Genomic DNA, 17,987 nt, shown 5'->3' with positions numbered 1-17,987 from the left:
TGAACAAACCATTTATAATTGTGTGAACAAATGCTTTACTGATGATAAATTATGCATGAACAATAAATTACTAATGATGAACAAACCATTAACTAATAAGTAACAAAGGCTTAATAAATGATGAATTGTGTGTTATAAAGTGTTACCAAGTAATCTTAATTTATGATAGTGTATGATAGTGTATGATATAGTGTAAAATAGGTGATTGCATAAATATTTACCCCCCTTAAAATAACTGACCTAAATCAAGAGATGTCCAGCCAATTAGTGCTAATAGTCTCACAACTAGAAAATGTAATTTTGAGGAAATTACCAGTGCATGAAAAAGCAAAACATACATTAACATAAAATGCAAAACAACTGGCCCTTTGATGGGTCCTAGTTGGGCAGCTGGAAGTTGATACAGGTGCAAATCAAGTTAATTAGCCCATTATGATGTCATAGTGCCAATGCAAAGTCTATGTGGAAAAATAAGCTTGTTTTTTTATTAATATATCAAAAAGTTTACAAAAGTGAAAAATACATTCCTCAAGTTTCAAGACCTACGCTGCAAAGTTTGAACGAAGTTTCTACGTTAAACGGTTGAAGCTGAATTAGACGCAGAAATTTGGTGGGAAGAATAACTAGAAAATGTAATTTCGAGGAAATTACCAGTGCATGAAAATGCAAAACATACTGTATATCAACATAAAATACAAAACAAACTTTTATTTGGAAACAGTTGTGGGCAGAGGAAACAGTTGGCTGGAGTCATAGTTGATAACAAGTGACAGTTGAAATGGCTGAACAGTTAAATAGTTGAGTAGTTTAAATAGTTAAATTATTTAATAGTGAATTATTGTAGTGAGGACATTTATTTTGAAACAGTTGTGGGCAGAGGAAATAGTTGAACAGAATCTGTAGTCTTAAGAGAGCCAGATTGTATGCTTAAAGCCTGAGACAGAGTATAGTTTAAAAGTTGAATGTAGATAGTGTAATGGATGTTGATAGACAGAAAGTTGAATGGATGTTGATAGGCAGATTGTTTAATGGATGTTGATGGATAGTTTAATGAGTGGATGAGTGAATGGTTTGAAGAGGATGAATAGAAAGTTGGATGGAATGTGCCTTATATCCTTGTAGAATGGAGAGACACAGAGAGAGTTGGCCTAGTTGAGCAGAAATCAGTTGATACAGGTGCAATCAGTTTAACTGGCCCTTTGATGGGTCCTAGTTGAGCAGCTGGAAGATGATACAGGTGCAAATCAAGTTAATTAGCCCATTGTGATGTCATCAGCCTAATGTTAAGTCTATGGGGAAATTTTGAGTAGTTTTCAATAAATAGTTTAAAAAGTATAAAAGTTACAAAGATGAAAAATACAAAGCCCAGATGTCCTAAGTAAGACATAGTTTGAATGAAGTTTAAATAAATGGTTGAAGCTGCATTAATTGCGTTAGAAGAAGAAGAATAATAAGAAGAAGCACAGTAGAACAGTACAGTGCATTTTCATTCACTGTAATAAGAAGAAGACTTCGGATAACAGAACAGTGCATTTTCATGCACTGTAATTAGGGAAATGGAGATTGCCTGAATGTGTATAGTCTAGTAATATAACGACACTTGGTAACACTTTATTTTAATGTGTCGCTGTTACAGTGTACCTACCTAATTAGGTACAGTGGTACAACCTGTGTAACAACATGTACTATCAGGTACTATCATTGTACTTGCATTATGTATTCGTGGGTACCTACATATAGTTGTTACATTGTAATACTGAGTGCTTTTACAAAACTTTGCCAATTTGTCTAAATTTTCATCAGAGGCAAAGAGCTGACCTGAGACCTGCTGGATGGGGTAAATCTGGTCATGATAGATATACAAACCATTCTTAGCTCCAACCTGTGCTGCTACAACCTTGTTACTCTTTGATACAGTGGAATAAAGTGTACCAGTTAATTACTTACATGTACATATGACATGTATGTTGTGTTGTGTTTTTGATATCTTGGAACAGGTCTACTAATTCACTACATAGTACATATATCAACTGTGTTGGTACACACTTATTGCTCTTTGATACAGTGGCACAAAGCCATTAAAATGAAGTGTACCAGTTAAGTACTTACAATTACATATTACATGTATGTTGTCATTGGTGTCTTGGAACATGTCTGCCATTACCCTACATACTGTAGTACATGTATCAACTGTGTTGGTACACATTTATTACTATTTTGATACAGTGGAATAAACCCATTAAAATAAAGTGTACCAGTTAAGTACTTACATGTACATATTATATACATCCTGTCAATGATGTCATGCATCCTGTAATTGATGTGTTGAAACGTGTCTGCTGTTACACCACACAGTACATGTGAATTAGTAGACCTGTTCCAAGACATCGAAGACATAACATACATGTCATATGTACATGTAAGTAATTAACTGGTACACTTAATAGGTTTATTCCACTGTATCAAAGAGTAACAAGGTTGTAGCAGCACAGCTGTTACATGTACACTGAAGACAATGAGGCCTTGACTGGAGCTAAGAATGATTTGTATATCAAATCTATCATGACCAGATTTACCCCATCCAGCAGGTCTCAGGTCAGCTCTTTGCCTCTGATGAAAATTTAGACAAATTGGCAAAGTTTTGTAAAAGCACTCAGTATTACAATGTAACAACTATATGTAGGTACCCACAAATACATAATGCAAGTACAATGATAGTACCTGATAGTACATGTTGTTACACAGGTTGTACCACTGTACCTAATTAGGTAGGTACACTGTAACAGCGACACATTAAAATAAAGTGTTACCCGACACTTGTGTCTGGAAGGTCCAGTCACTGGTCAAAAAAGCGTCAGCAACTGAGATGGGAGAAACTATGCAATATACTTTTGCCTGAGTTCCTCACAAGTCAAAGCGCTATGGGTGAGTGGCAATTAGTATTATGTACATGTACTTATTAAATCTCTACTAAAGTTCGCCCAAAGACAAGTAGGAGACTCCAAGGTCAAATGAAAGGTTTGTTGGTCTGATGAGACCAAAATTCAGCTTTTTGAACATCAGACTAGATGCTATTTTTGGTGGACACCAAACACTTCACATCACCAAAAACCTGCCATTCCTAATTTGAAGGATGGTGCATCATGCTGTGAGGATATTTCTCGACAGCAGGCCCTGGAATGCTTGTAAAGGTAAAAGTCAATTGAATTCAGCAAAATATATGGAAACCCTGGAGGACAGATTCAGTCTGCGAGAGAACTACAGCTTATGAGAAGATTACTCTCCAGCAAGACAATGAGCCTACAGCGAAAACTACACAGGTGAATATTCTGGAGTGGCCGAGTCAAAGCTCCGACCTCATATTTCTATATTTTCTCATATAGAAAATCTGTGGCTGGACATAAAAAGGTCTGTTCATACGCAATTCCCTTCCAATCTGACAGACCTTGAGCGCTTTAATTGCAGCCAAAGGTGATGACTTGATGAATTTATGCAATCACTTATTTTCAACTATATATTTTTAAGGTCTGAAAGGTTTTGCCATTGATTGCAACAATTAGCTAGTTCATGCACCAGGGTATAAATAGCATACAATACTATATACACCGGGGTACAATAGCATCCACTTCTAACTATACATTGATGCAAACAACATACCTTATTCAGAGTGTCTATTACACAGCTGAGCTATTCACACCCTGTGACGTAACAACAAAAACATGTTGCTCATTTTTTTATTTTTTTTTTACATTGTGTGATCAATATGCCAGAGTAAATGCACAGGGGTGCAAATAACATACACTGATATTTGTACCTGACGGGGTAATAATAGAACACATTGCTGTGTGCACCGGGGTACGAATAGCATACATTGATATTTGTAGCAGATGGGGTACGAATAGAATTCACTTCTAATTGCACCAGGGTATAAATAGCATTCACTGCTAATTGGACCAGTGCCTTACCCTATTTTTAATTAATTAACATGACTTTGTAGAAATCTGCTTTCTCTTTGACATTAAAGACGAGATTTTTGTTAAATATTGTAAAAAATGGCCAAATAAAATTGATCAAGATTTATAAAAGCAGTAAAAGTGGAAATATCCAAGGGAGGGTGACTACTTTTTATAGGCCTTGCACACATTCAATAGGACCTGTGGGTGGAGGATAGGACTCTTCAGTCGTCAGAAAATTCACTGCTAAAAGACAAAAGTGCACGTCATCATCAGATGTCATGGACTTCCATAAGCAAGCGTGTGTGTATGTGTGTGTGTGTGTGTGTGTGTGTGTAGGAGTGAAAGAGAGTGGGGAAAAGAGAGAGAGAGCTAACTGACCATGAAATACTTCACTACCAGTTGATCTATCGCTACTCAGTAATCAGGACAATTAAAAAGGAAAATTATTCTTGTGTGCATGTGTGTGTGTGTGTGCGCAAGTGTGTGTGTGTGTGTGTGTGCATGCACGCTGAACAACATTGAGGACCCAGATCAGAAGATATTAGTTTGGTCAGAAACCACGGCAGCTCTTCACCACTGCTCATCCTCAGAGGATCACCCTAAGTGTCGCCACAGCCTATGACCTTTGTTATGAACGTACTGGATCGATAGTTGTTTTATGTTACCACTACTAGATGTTGTATGTTACATATTGCCAGATCAGTTTCACCCATTGTGGCAACATTTGCTCTTGAATAAGGAATTGAATTAAATTACCTTTCAAGATGGAGATTAAATTAATTATTTTAAAATACATATAAAATCCTCAAATAGGTTCACATTTAGGGGCATACAGTAGACTCAGACTCAAAGCATACTGTATTTGTGTGTGTGTGTGCAGAGCTGGAATGCTGGAATTCCCAACCCTGCCTGTGAGAACTTCACATCTGGACTCATTCTTGTAAAGATAAAAAAAACAAAAAAAAAACAATGCAATAAACCCTGTGAGGGAAAACAGACAAACACTTGAATTTGAATGTCATGCTTTGATCCATGATCTCTCTTTTTCCGATTTTTAAAGTTGTTGCTTGGAGTTTTGTCATTTTTTTTTACTTCTGGTACTATTTTGAAACGTGAGAGACCAGCAGGTGCTTTGAGCTTCTGCTTTCACCTCTCGATAGCCATGAAGACTCTCCCTGTGGTTCTTGCAAGTCTGTGCCTGGCTTTTGGCACATGGGCTGCTCCCACCCCTAAACCTTGTGGTAAGTTACATATCTCAGGTCTATAGCAGACTTACAAGAATATTACACATTACTGTTATTGAATCTCAGTTGTCCTTTATTTCCCATTTATATGTTCTTTCACTTATCACATACTATATGTTTTGTTCTAAAATACTGTTTACAGACTATTGCTCCATTTATAAACATGTTTTCCCATATGCACGTTAGTAGGCCTAAAGGAAATCCATGGAAGTTGCTCTCAGCATTACTATATGACGACGTGCTATTTTTTACCTTTTCACCATTTCTTAAATGATTTCTAGTGTCATCTCCTCTGCTGGATGGGAGGTTCTCACTGGTACATTATGTTTAAATGTATTGATACAGAAAGATGTTTTTTGAATATCATTGGTTAATACTCTCGAAATTACTACAACGAAACTACTACTATTAATATTCTTGCTTTCTACCTTCAGAGTGGAAATGAAGGTGGCGTTATGTTGAATGGAAGGTTTACATATGATGGCCTTGGAAAACAGCTCCATATCAGGAATATGGGAATTGTCAACAATAAGCCATCAGCAAAGGATCTACTTATCCTTTACAATGAGGTAAGTAAGTCATGCATGTGACAATTCAGGTGGTGTATCATTAATTTGTAAAATGTCTTCTATAGCACATCTATCACAACTACTAAAAAAAACATATTTCACCAAAAAAAGTTAATTTCAAATGTAATTTTCTTGTGTAGTGTAAGAACCTGCATGAAATCAGCAGAATTAATAGTGTTGATGGTCCATGGTTTGGAGTGTTGTTTTTTTGTGTTTAGCTTTGTTTTCCTCTCTTCTATGCAGGGTGTTCTTAATAATATTGATTATTCTAAATGGACCTGTAAGAAACGTCTGATGAATTCTGATTTCATCCCTCTGGGAGTCCCAGAAGGCGCGACTCAGGCAGGTGGTTGCAGGCTCCTCCTCTTTGTCAGGAATGGATGTACTGGTCAACAGCTGGAAGGGGGCAATTCACCAGGGAAACGGTACATTCATCAGTGAGTAGTAACACATTACATATTGTCCTCCATTACATGTACATTGCATTTTTCTCAATAATATCTATATATCAGTAATTCAAAGCAGAATACATTTCACTCTTTCTCAATTACATTTACGATTAAAAAAAATACTTTTATGATAAACTGGATTTACCAAATAATTTACCAAATAATGCTATCCGAAGAAAGTCTCCATTAAAGTTATTTTTTAGTCCATGACTAGATTTAATCCATGTTTAGGAAACTGACCCTAAACGTTTATAGCTTAAGTGTGTAGGTTTATGAATCTTGCCCTTGTGTGTGACCCTCTAGTTGTTAGCCCAAGGAAAATCTTGTGACAAATCTTGATCCGCAGGCTATTACCAGTCTACCTTCACTGAATTCGGCTGCCTGCCAATGACCAACCTACTCTACACCCCACAGACCCACTGACATCCATCAGGTACTTCAATCGACTCTTTAATCATGCTAACACATCAGTACTCTACTGTATGGGCTACAATTGAAATGCTTTTTTCCCTTTGTGCAACAGCTATTACAACATCCTGCTTGGCATAATGAACCCCATGGATTTCATTCCTCCATTCTTCTGCCAGAAAGCAAAGCTGGAATCTCATGAGACCAACTTCATTGATGCCTTAAAGTCAGTGACAAGGGAAATAGTGTCTGAGGCCTGAGTTGTGAAATAAATAAAACTGAGCATCAATATTTGTAATTATATTTTCATCACTGGTTGCACTAAACAGAAAATATACTTTGGTTAATATGGAATGAATCAATATTTGGACTCTAAACCACTTCCATCACTGAGCACTAGTCAGTTTCTTTCATAGCAGTAAAGAGTGTAAAGTCATGCAATGTACAGTAGGGCAGCGATTTACAAGAGCATATGTTGCCACAATGGGTCAAACCGTTCCGGCAATGACCTTGTAACATAAAAACAACTAACCAATCAGTATATTCAAACAAAGGTGATATATTAAAACTTGATGGTGTACATTCAAGTCAGTTCCTTTAGAACAATCGGTTCCATTAGAACAGAATTACTGTTAGCATACACTAAGGGAAACTTATTTCATCACATTCTGCTGAGTGATGTGGTCATACTTTGAACACTAGAGGGAGCTGTAGGATAGATCAACCAACATTTCTTGAAAGTTCACAGAAATGTAGGATTAAGGATTTGTCTGAAAAGCAAAATACAAAAACAAAACGTTATTTCACCTCTAAATATTCCTCTACCTTCATTTTCCTTTGAATATCCTTGGTGCTTTTTATAATCTTCCAAAGAACAAATAATTTAGCTTTGGAACACTTACTGTTGTCGGGGTGTACATTAACATAGGTTAAAGAAATGTTCATAAATAGCTAAATAGTGTCAAGGCCTCATGCACAATGCCAGTCATCTACACACTGACCACAAAACACAAGAGTGAAATTTCATTGGTGCTGCGAGGAGATATTTATTTTACTGTAAGAAAAGCATTTTGCCATTCTAAGACTGTTTCATGGCAGGCAGTTTCTTATGTACAGGCTTAAAGTTCTCTCCAGCTTGTGGCTAAAATGATGAGTACATTCCAAGTCTCATTGCGGCCTCAGACTTCCTTGGGCACTTGAGCTGGGGAAACGGGTAGTGGCGAGCAGTGGAAAGGGCTTGAGTGGGACGGCTTCTGACCAGGCTTGACTGTCTGGACAAAACAGATGGTGCGGAGTATTTTCTGGAGGGTTTGCTGTCCCCAGCCTCCAGTCCGCTGGTGCTACTCCCCAGGCTCACAGAGCCATCTAGTTCCTCAGGGTCACTGGTCAGTTTCTCACTTGATTCAGTGCTCTCCAAAGAGGACTCCCTAAACAGATTACTTTGGATTGCAAAGGGATCCTGGTTATGATATGAGCCAACACCACTGACTGCACAGCCGTTCCTGTGGAGCCCTAGGTGTGTGCGCCACAGGGAGTTGCCTTGATCCTGGAAAATGTCAGACTGGACTTCTTGCACGGACAGCTGCCTTTCAAGTGGCCGCCTCCTCATCGCTTGGTGCATGGGAACCACACTGACAGGAGATTTTACAATGATCTCTTCACTGGTTGATGCTGGGAGAAAAGAAAAGAAAAACAAACTTGATTTTTCAGGAAACTTTAATTACAGACACACTTTGGTTTAGTGTACCCATATTCTTCTCTGACTCTTGGTTCAATGCAATACAAAGCAATTGGGGAGTCAGTCAACATGTAGCCTACATATCTGAGAGAGAGAGAGAGAGAGAGAGTTGGACTCATATGGAACTTGAAATACTTCACTAACAGTAGCCTAGATAAAAAAAAAACGCATACAATCATATCAATCTTATGCGTAAGGGATCATGTAATCGCCGGTCATTATTGGGAAAATAAGTCCCGACAGGGCGAACGGGACTCCGACGCGCTTTCACTTTTGAATGAAGTTCCAGTCTTTGCGTAGTGATATGAAAGACGTGAAATAGTAATAGATGCACAAAACCCATTTTCCTTGACAGCGGTCTGTTATACTTAGCAACGGTCTGTTATTGAGAATTAGCAGACCACCGAACGTTGGGAAGGCCCATTTAAGTGAATGGAGCATTCTTCAGCATTATGATAAGCCGTGTAATAATAAGTCATAATAATGTAGGCTAGCCTATACACTTTCCCAGAGCCGTATAAAGGTAGGCTACCTTTATATGGCTCTGCACTTTCCCTACCAATACATCGAACTATCATCAAATGGTAACAAAACAAACAAACGCCAGATTGGAAGAATCTCTGCTCATAACCATAACAAAACTTCCTCTACACAAGTTGACAAAATCTGGGTGCTATTTACCTTTCTTAAATACAACAACGCAGGTCTCCTGTCTTTGTTTCTCCTTAATCCAATTATATTGCTCTTTCAGAAGCGCAATATCCATCCTCGTACTTTCAAGAGTTTGGGCGCCGTCTTCCGTGTACAATTGACGCCCGTCCGCCGTCTCTTGGCGGAATTCATCCGTCCTTATCACTTGTTTCCACGGACACGTCAAATTTGAACAACAGCATGACAACATCCTGTCAGCATCGATCTGAAATGTATTTCCTTTGATATGGGCAGCAGTATTTAGAATGAGCTCAATAAACCCAGGCTATCTCTGTGTAGGCCTACGTGGTCATTGTATACTTTGTGGGCACAGGCATTACAAGGAAGAGCAAACATTCGAGGACGTTTAAAGGTTGATGGAAAGCAACAGTCAAGCATTTAGGCTATAAGCAAGTCTTTGTTATGGTAGGCTACCTGCCTGGACAGAATGTTGAAATACTTGTCCTAGGCTACATTTAAATTTGTGTACAATCAGGAATATGTAATCTAACTACAACTTTCACCTAAATGCCCTCTAATGGGGGGAAAAAACGTATAGCTCAACTCACCAATTCTTTCTAGTATAGGCTATGTTCTGAAAGAAGATAGTAACAAACATGTATGTAAATAGTAGTCATATTTCATAAAATAGGCGTCTGTTTACATTTTGATGAAATTGATCAAATTATTGGAAGGCAAGAAAGAAAGCAACAGAAAGCAAAGCAAATGATGATAGCGGTGCTGAAGTTAGGGTAGAGTGGGGGAAAACATCCGATATTTCACAAACTAATCACTAGATGAAGTAAAATGTTGTTTTTATTCTATGCACTATGTTGACATTGGTGATGTACAAGTAGGCCTACCCACCATAAAATGGATGCATGCTCTGTACTTCAAGAAAACAAAAGAAAAATGGATTTTTAGGCAAGTGTTTTTCAGCAGTCACTAAAACAGAGTTGGCTATTCAATATATTGATCAAATATAGTAGCTTGTAATCAATTTATTGATTATATTTTATTGCTCCACAATATATTGTGTTTACTTTAGTTGTTTACTTTTGGTTTTGCTATTAATGTATGAAAGTTGGTGGGGCAGCCGTGGCCTGCTGGTTAGCGCCTCGGACTTGTAACCGTAGGGTTGCCGGTTCGATCCCTGACCAGCAGGAACGGCTGAAGTGCCCTTGAGCAAGGCACCTAACCCCTCACTGCTCCCCGAGCGCCGCTGTAGCAGGCAGCTCACTGCATCAGGATTAGTGTGTGCTTCACCCCACTGTGTGTGTGCTGTGTGTGTTTCACTAATTCACGGATTGGGATAAATGCAGAGACTAAATTTCCCTCACAGGATCAAAAGAGTATATATACTTATACTTAATACTTACTTATGAGGGGCATTGCTTTGACAGGGTGGGGGCATTTTACCCCACCCTTGGGGGGCGTTTTACCCCACTGCTGGGGCAAAACGCCCCTTTTGCTCAATTTTTGTTGTTGAAATACTAATTAACTGTTAACTCTGGACAATTTTCATATTTGGTTTATAATTCATGACATTGTCCCTCAAAACTAAGATAGCAATTCTACACATATTTAGCTTTTTGTTTCACAGAAATATCACATATTCCTTAAGGGGGGCGTTTAACCCCCACACTACCCTACGGGTGGACGCTATGGCAAGGCAATTCATTTATAGAGAATATTTTACACACATGGGTAATTCAATGTACTTTATATAAACTAAAGCAAAGAATAAGCATATTAAGGGCAATATCATGTTTAGTTCTGACAGCAGGACTGTGACCTGAGAGGTCTGGAAGGTGTGTCTGAAGTACTGTATGTCTTATTGGTAATTAGGTCCATTCCATTGAGTGATTTATGAACAAGCAGTAGTGCTTAAAAGTCAATTCAGTGACTTACTGGAAGTCATTGCAGGGACTTAACTATTAGAGTAATGCAGTTATTTTAGTTTTTGTGAGAAAGCTGCTGTATTGTGTATCACCAGTGGGGTATACTACGAAGCACGTTAGACATATCTAGGCTATGTAGACATATCGAGGCTTCACAAAGCCTTGACTCAGGGGTATACGTTAAGTGATACTACGATATGTAATATATTTGTCAAACTAGGCTTTCAGCTCAGATCTGTGCGCATTCTCGGTGTTGGGATGACGTTGGCCAATCGTGAAATGTGGAGACGCACAAGACCGCCTCTATTTAAAAACAATTACTTCCGCATTCATGAGTGATAGCTTAATCTACACTGCGGTCATTTTTTGTGTCTAACCTATAACATCAAATAAATCAATTGTCATCAGTTGTTGTGTGGTATGCACGTCCATAGTGGGATATTTGCACGCACAGCATTATTAAAGCGCATTCGAGATCCAAAATGTTAGTAGAGGCGGAGCTCCACCTGTAAGATATATGACAGAATCCTACACGTGAGTTAACTTCGTTTTTTAGACAATTGATTGGTCAGTGGGTGGTAGATTACACGATTTGAGCTATAACTTAGCACAACCTCCTCCCGACCAGGTTTGGTTGACAGCATAAGATACCATGGTGATATAGCGACACTAAAACAGATCCACTTTCGTGTCACAGCATACCCTGGCTTTGAGCGCAACATACTGTACCTCGCTAACCCACTAATCGAGATTCGTAGTATACCCCACTGAAGCTTTTTTATTTTGTTTTGTTTTGTTTTGTTTTGTTTTAGGAAGGCCTGTGAAAAGCCCAATGCAGTAATCAACCCTGCTGGAGATAAATGCATGAATTATTTTTAAGTCCGTTGGACATAAGACCTCTACTTTGCCAATGTTTTGAGGTGACTGTCTTGAATTTTAATGGAGCAATGCTATCCAAAATATTTGCCATTTTTAATTGCAATAATCCTGTAAATCATCTACTGAGTCTGACTGTTGACTTGAGGTCTGTGAAAGTGCTTGTTCAAACAGAGCTTTTGTATGATCAATGCCAAGTCTTTGTCGGTTGTAGAGACATTGAGACCCTTTGTGATGACAAGATTCAGGCCGGGAATGACCCCACCCACATCCTCCACCCTTCTAACTCATGATGGGTTCTCTGCCAACAAATACCTACAAATTCTTTGGTCATTCCTCTTCGTAGTTGTGGCCTTTTAAAGCAGCACTATGGAAGCATTTTACCTAAATATAACAGCTTCGAAGTCATTTTGATGGTAAACAAAATTGTAATGGAGAGAGTCGTGCGCCTAGCATAGCTGGCAGTATGGATTGACTGATATGTTTTTTTCAGGGCCGATACCGATATCAATTATTACCAAAACAGGAGGCCGATAACCGATATGTAAAACCGATGTAAGTTGTCAAAAAGGGGGGTAGATAGTAAAGGCGATATGCTGCAAAAAATTCATTCAAAAGCATTTAATTATGCAAACTTTTCTTTCTTTTTTTGATACACAATTGTCTATGAACTTGCATCACAAGTGTAAATCCTGTGATGTTAATCCAAGAACTGAGTGATAGCAATTATTTTCATAGACTAGGCCTACAAAATGGGCTATGTGCTTGTTAAGGGACCTGTCACAAAGAGGATGCTTTGCCATCATGTGTGTGAGTGCATGAGAGAGGGGGAGGGAGAGGAAAAGGTGCCTCATGCCTCATGGCAAGGGGGAAGGTCAACTATAGATATTCCGTGACCATAGAGAGAGCTCTAGAGTTGCTAAAATATCCAAAACATTGGATCCGATCAGCAACATATTCATCCAAACAAAACGCAAACTGTTGATGAAGGTACCAACAAATACCAACAGGTAGCTAATTCTTCGCTCATTCTTCTTCGTTGCTGTGGCTGTTCATGATCCAATCAGCAACATCAAACTGCACATGTGTAACTCCTGTACGATTATTTTCTTCAAAATCTGATAATCTGAGCCCCTGGTACGATACTTAAACATTTGCATCGGACTGCAGGGCTCTTACGGAACAGAATTAAAAAGCAGTATACATGCAATTATGAAACCAGACCAGAAAAGTGGGTGATACCACTAGATCAGCATTTGTAGGCATAATACTGCACATGACTTCCTTTTCCTTCCTTCCTCCTCAGATTTTATCCTCAGATTCTGATCCCTCGGTGATAAAACTCTCACCCAACTGCCTTCAGCAGTTTCAACCTGTTTCATCCTCCAGCTATTTGAAGTGATCTCTCATATGAAATCCTCCTCTTGCCACCTTCACACTTGTTTAAGGATGTTTTTAACATAATTTGCCTAGTTGTTTAGGCCATTATAGGTCCTTATTTGCTGCAGTTGTCCGCTGTAGTTGGTCCAACCTCTGCTAAAGAAGCCCAGTCTTGATTCCAGTGACCTGAAAAACTATAGGCCCATCTCCAAATTACCTTTTGTTTCAAAGATCCTGACGTTTTATACATTGTGAGAAAAGCAATGTTCTAAAGCCCTGCTAGAATAATTCAAGTACTGCCTATTGGAGTCCTTTTCATCTTAAAGTTGTTCCCTTTAAGTATCATCCACATAGTAAGAATCACATTCAAATAGTAGGTCAAATGCATTCACCCTTCCTGATGTCCAAAGATTATGATATTTTACTTTTTGCAAAAGGTCCTCAACAGAGAGGGCTACCATGTTGATGGGCTAGAGCAGTGGTCCCCAAACTTTTTCTTCCGAGGGCCAGCTCACTATGCCTGGCTCTAAGAGAGTGCCAGAGACTCGGAGTATATCAGTAACCATAAATAGCTTAGTGCTGTGAACAACAGCAGTCGACCTTAGTTGAATATTCCATTACATTTAATCATAGGCTACTGCAATTTAATACCATTGTTAGCTGTGTTTATGTTGCCATCATGCCATATGTATGTATACATGCCAGTGTAAAATGTAGCTCAAATGAAATAATACTAATAAAAAGACTTTAGCATTCCCAAAAGTATTAGCAGGAGTCCCAAAAGTATTTTATTCAATTCTCTCTGTCTGAACTCTGTGTCTGCATACACAGCTCAAGTTGTGAACAAGCAATATCCTACAAATAATTCAAAGTTCTCAAACTATGAGAGTTTTATGAAGTGCTGGCAAAAACATCTGAAATCACCTGATGAGAACTTTGTGAACTCTATGAACATTTGAACGAGTGGATAAATAATAATAATAAGAATAATAAGAATAATAAGAATAATTATCCCAGAAAGTCCCAGAAATATGACTTGAATAGAAGTTAGTTTATTATTAATAATTAATTGATAAACTTTTAGAATACTTTGAGCACTGATGCAGTCAGCATAGGCCTACATTGTTTGCAGGTAGGCCTACATTTCATTCCGTTTTCAATAGCAAACGCGAAACAGCGCCAAAACAACCACCAGTGGACAAAAAGAGTATTTCACGTGTATTGTTAAAGGCACACTATGCAGGATTTTTAGCTTAATGTGCACGTTTTTTTTTTAGCTTAATTTACCTTCATTTAACAGCTTCAGAGTCATTGGAATGGTTATATGACTTTTTTCGGGTTGAATGGTGGCCGTCTCGCTTCCACCTCGCGCCTGTGAGCGGAAAAACCACCCTTGCAACTGTGGGCCGGCGGGCCGACGGCCTCAGTGTCAGGAAGTATAACGAGTGTAACGAATTGCTTTACTGCATTCAAATACATATACACGCCAGGCACCGGCTAGAAAAAGGTAGCGATGGAGTTTCTCAGACATGACAGAGCCAGCGAAAAAGAAGCAAAAACCGAGAAAACAGTAAGGAAATTGCCAATACTGCATAGTTTACCTTTAAGTCTCGCCATAGAGAATGAATGGGGGAAATTACGGAGGTCATAGTTTGGCGATGTGGTACTCCCATGCGGGCCAGATGCTATATACCACGGACATGTTTTGGGGGGCCACTCAAAATGAGGTGGTGGGCCGTATTCGGCCCGCGGGCCGTAGTTTGGGGACCACTGGGCTAGAGGAACTAATGGAAATAGCCTTCATCATTAAATAACAGTGCAGTGTGCATCGTGCACTTACAGTGTGAGCATGCCCCACTTCACAAAAAATCCTACTTCCATGAATTGTTTGCAAGAATTTCCTATCAAACACACACACTTTCTCTCTATCTCTCTCTCTCTTTTACACACACACACACACACACACACAGAGAGAGAGAGAGAGAGAGAGCATCCTTGTGCACACGCGGCCCCTTTAAATAGTTGGAGGCATTGGAGACACGATGAAATCCACGTGCCTATCAGCGCTTTCTAAAGATCTGTAGTTTGCGATGGCGGCATCAAGGGGTTCTTGTTACCTGGGATTTGATTTCAGCACCCAGCAGGTAGGGCCAGAATTCCTTGAGTAGCTTACGTGGCGTGTTTACTGTGGCCTGCGTAGCACGTTATCAAGCAGGATACCTATGTCAACACGCATTGTGGGGGAAAGGAAAAAGGCGGAAGAACTGCAAGGCGGCGGCTGTTAGTCAGACAGTAACTATGGACAGTAAAGGTTTCTGTTCAGTGCTGTAGCCTAGTTGTGTCCGCAGAGTAGCCTAGGCTACATTTTTCAGTAGATTAGAATGTTATGTAGAAAGTTATTCATGCCAGCCAGCCAGCTTTTAGTCTGCACCCAACCTGTTCTCAATGAAAACTGGACTTTGCACCTCAAGTGCTGATAAGACAAAACAGTTTGATTAATTTCGCCATGACCCAAATCAGAGTGTAGGCTACAACTGCAAGAATATTGACAATAGAGGGTTGGTTTACAATGACATAGGCCTTACATCAGTCATACTGTATCCCATGCCAGTTTGCACGGGATATATATAGGCTGCTGTAAGTTTCATGCTACCCCCCGCAGCCTAAGTACAGGTTTGAAGTCGTAATCGAGTAGGCTAACCTGTATCCAACCGACTTTCATGCTGACCAAACAAAACAAAAAAAGAAGAAAGAAAACAAAGTCCCGTGATGAAACTTTCCTACCCTCACAAACATAACTGCCCATATTAAGTGTCAAAAACGGCCTTTTTTCAGGAATTCCTAAGTTTATTATGTGGGAATGCAGTTTGGACACGAACAAATTGCATTGCATCTATCAAACATTTAAGTTGTTTGTATTACTAGTCTTGTCATTTTGTTATCTTATTGTTTTACAACATACATCTCCATATGCAGCTGAAAGTTGTAGCCATCCACGAAGACCTTAATTTGATTCACCAGAATAATGTGCAGTTTGACAGTGAACTTAAGGAATTCAGGTAACACTTTCGTCATGGAGATAATGATTATGATTTTTTTTAAATGATAATAAAATAATTGAGTTTCTTTTGGCAATTAATACATAACACTTCTCCCCTGTGAATTCATGCAGGACCCAAGGAGGGGTTCATATCCATGCTGATGGGTTGACAGTTACTTCACCAGTACTCATGTGGGTAAAGGTAGTTAATCTCCATTTAATGCTTCAGATGTTTATTTGCAAAGCCTACAGGTTAATTGCTGATTTACTGAAATAATGAAATTGTACTGTCAGAGTTTTAAAAAGGCCTTCTTGATGCATACTTTGCATTGATGGACAACTGCAGTATAAGCCTAGCCTGACGAGCCAGACCCACATTAAAATGTAGGGTCTGGGCACTCACCGTTCGCAGTGCTCAGTCCGAGGGGCGGGATAATCGGTTGTCTTTCAAATTCCCTCTGCACGCAATAGGACAGCGTTTTCCAACCACCAGAGCTAGTTGGCTACTTCAAACTTTTGCCAACTTAAAACAAGCTTTAACTCGTGTCACACAGTTGGCCAACAGCAACATCCATCTTCTTTGTTTTCAAGTAGCAGGGAATTCAAGCCAAACCGTTGCAACTCTGACGTCAATCATTATGTTAAGCCCGCCTAACGACTCTATACATGATTTGATTGGCCTGATAGAAGTTTAATTTTTCGAGCTCACAAGCCAACGGAGAGTTGCTAGACTAGCCCTGGAAGCAAATGTAATTTGCTGCCGCTAGGGTGCGTCTAGATTTCTAGGCTAGTATAAGCCTACCTCATCTCTCTATATTCTATGGTGATATGCATTTAGTCGCTGTTTAACAAATCGTCCAAAATATATACCATTAATGACTAATGACAGTTCACATGTTAGTAGGCTATGCATTGTGTAACTGAGGTAATGGCGCTGGAATTATAACATTGTTTTTGCTCATATGTACAATCTTTGCACAATAGCTTTGTTGAACAGTGAGTCAGGTGTCTTTTGTGTGTTTTACTTTCAGGCTCTTGACATGATCCTTGACAAAATGAAAGCGGCTGGATTTGATTTCTCCTGTGTTAGAGCCCTCTCTGGAAGTGGGCAGGTCTGTGGCTCCCACCACTTTTGTATTTTGCTTCAACAGTTGATCCACCCAAAATTTACACAGAATGTCATTTCACTGAAGAACTGCTCTTGTTTTATGCAGCAACACGGCAGCGTCTATTGGAAAAAAGAAGCCTGTCAGGTGCTTAGTCGTCTTGATCCAGAAAAGCCATTACATAAACTCCTCCAGGTAAAGGCTGTTTGCTGCAGTTTGACTAGTGTTCAAAGTTCTTTGCCACTGTCCTTTTCAGCATTTCTTGAGTTACTTTAAGCAATTCCTAAACTGAATCTGCAGGAACCAGCATCTGGCTGGTTAATGCGTCAACTACTGGGTGCAACTCATGTTGACATAATGACTCCCATATTTGTTGAGCTTGCAACCATGATGGGCCTCAAATTCACTGGTGAAATAATCTAACATAATTCTGATTACCATGCAAGGAGCTGAAGATGGCTTTTTCATATGGTAACGTTTGGAAGTTTTACCATTGCCTGGCATTTATAGCACTTGTATTGTACTGAAGTATTTAAAGGTGGTTTGGGAAACAATTAGGTAGTGTTTTTTAACTTTAAAGAGAGAGAGAGATACAGAGAGATGGTAATGATGATCGACAATTAGACATCA

At 39.2% G+C, this 17,987-nt stretch overlaps 2 protein-coding genes and 1 long non-coding RNA gene across 6 annotated transcripts in view; 2 read left to right on the top strand and 1 right to left on the bottom strand.

Annotated features, from left to right (window-relative positions):
- Positions 1 to 5,989: 5,989 nt before the first annotated feature.
- LOC121688212 lies at positions 5,990 to 6,904 on the top strand. Its single transcript, XR_006024528.1, has 3 exons — positions 5,990 to 6,206; positions 6,565 to 6,651; positions 6,742 to 6,904. It is a non-coding gene; the product is annotated as an uncharacterized LOC121688212 (long non-coding RNA).
- A 743-nt stretch (positions 6,905 to 7,647) lies between these two features.
- On the bottom strand, positions 7,648 to 9,243 carry LOC121688196 (uncharacterized protein C9orf152-like). The gene is made up of 2 exons (XM_042067643.1): positions 9,046 to 9,243; positions 7,648 to 8,297 (listed from the first exon to the last, which is right to left on the bottom strand). The coding sequence occupies exons 1-2, from the start codon at positions 9,128 to 9,130 to the stop codon at positions 7,768 to 7,770; spliced, it is 615 nt and encodes a 204-aa protein (XP_041923577.1). The 5' UTR covers positions 9,131 to 9,243; the 3' UTR covers positions 7,648 to 7,767.
- Positions 9,244 to 15,217: 5,974 nt separating this feature from the next.
- xylb (xylulokinase homolog (H. influenzae)) overlaps positions 15,218 to 17,987 on the top strand; it is a 31,196-nt gene continuing 28,426 nt past the window's right edge. Inside the window, exons 1-5 of one of the 4 annotated variants that reach the window (XM_042068450.1) lie at positions 15,218 to 15,355; positions 16,188 to 16,270; positions 16,384 to 16,447; positions 17,283 to 17,363; positions 17,466 to 17,552. In XM_042068450.1, coding sequence (XP_041924384.1) covers positions 15,302 to 15,355; positions 16,188 to 16,270; positions 16,384 to 16,447; positions 17,283 to 17,363; positions 17,466 to 17,552 — 369 coding nt within the window. In that variant the 5' untranslated portion in view covers positions 15,218 to 15,301. Of the gene's footprint in view, positions 15,356 to 15,395; positions 15,517 to 16,187; positions 16,271 to 16,383; positions 16,454 to 17,282; positions 17,364 to 17,465; positions 17,553 to 17,987 lie in introns of those variants that run through there. The other 3 variants (XM_042068449.1, XM_042068452.1, XM_042068451.1) reach the window with 3 other exon arrangements.

This window comes from Alosa sapidissima, chromosome 17 (genome assembly GCF_018492685.1).
Source record: "Alosa sapidissima isolate fAloSap1 chromosome 17, fAloSap1.pri, whole genome shotgun sequence".
NCBI classification, from domain to species: domain Eukaryota; kingdom Metazoa; phylum Chordata; class Actinopteri; order Clupeiformes; family Clupeidae; genus Alosa; species Alosa sapidissima.
Note: the sequence above shows the minus strand (reverse complement) of the source record. Positions and strands in the feature narration are given on the sequence as shown.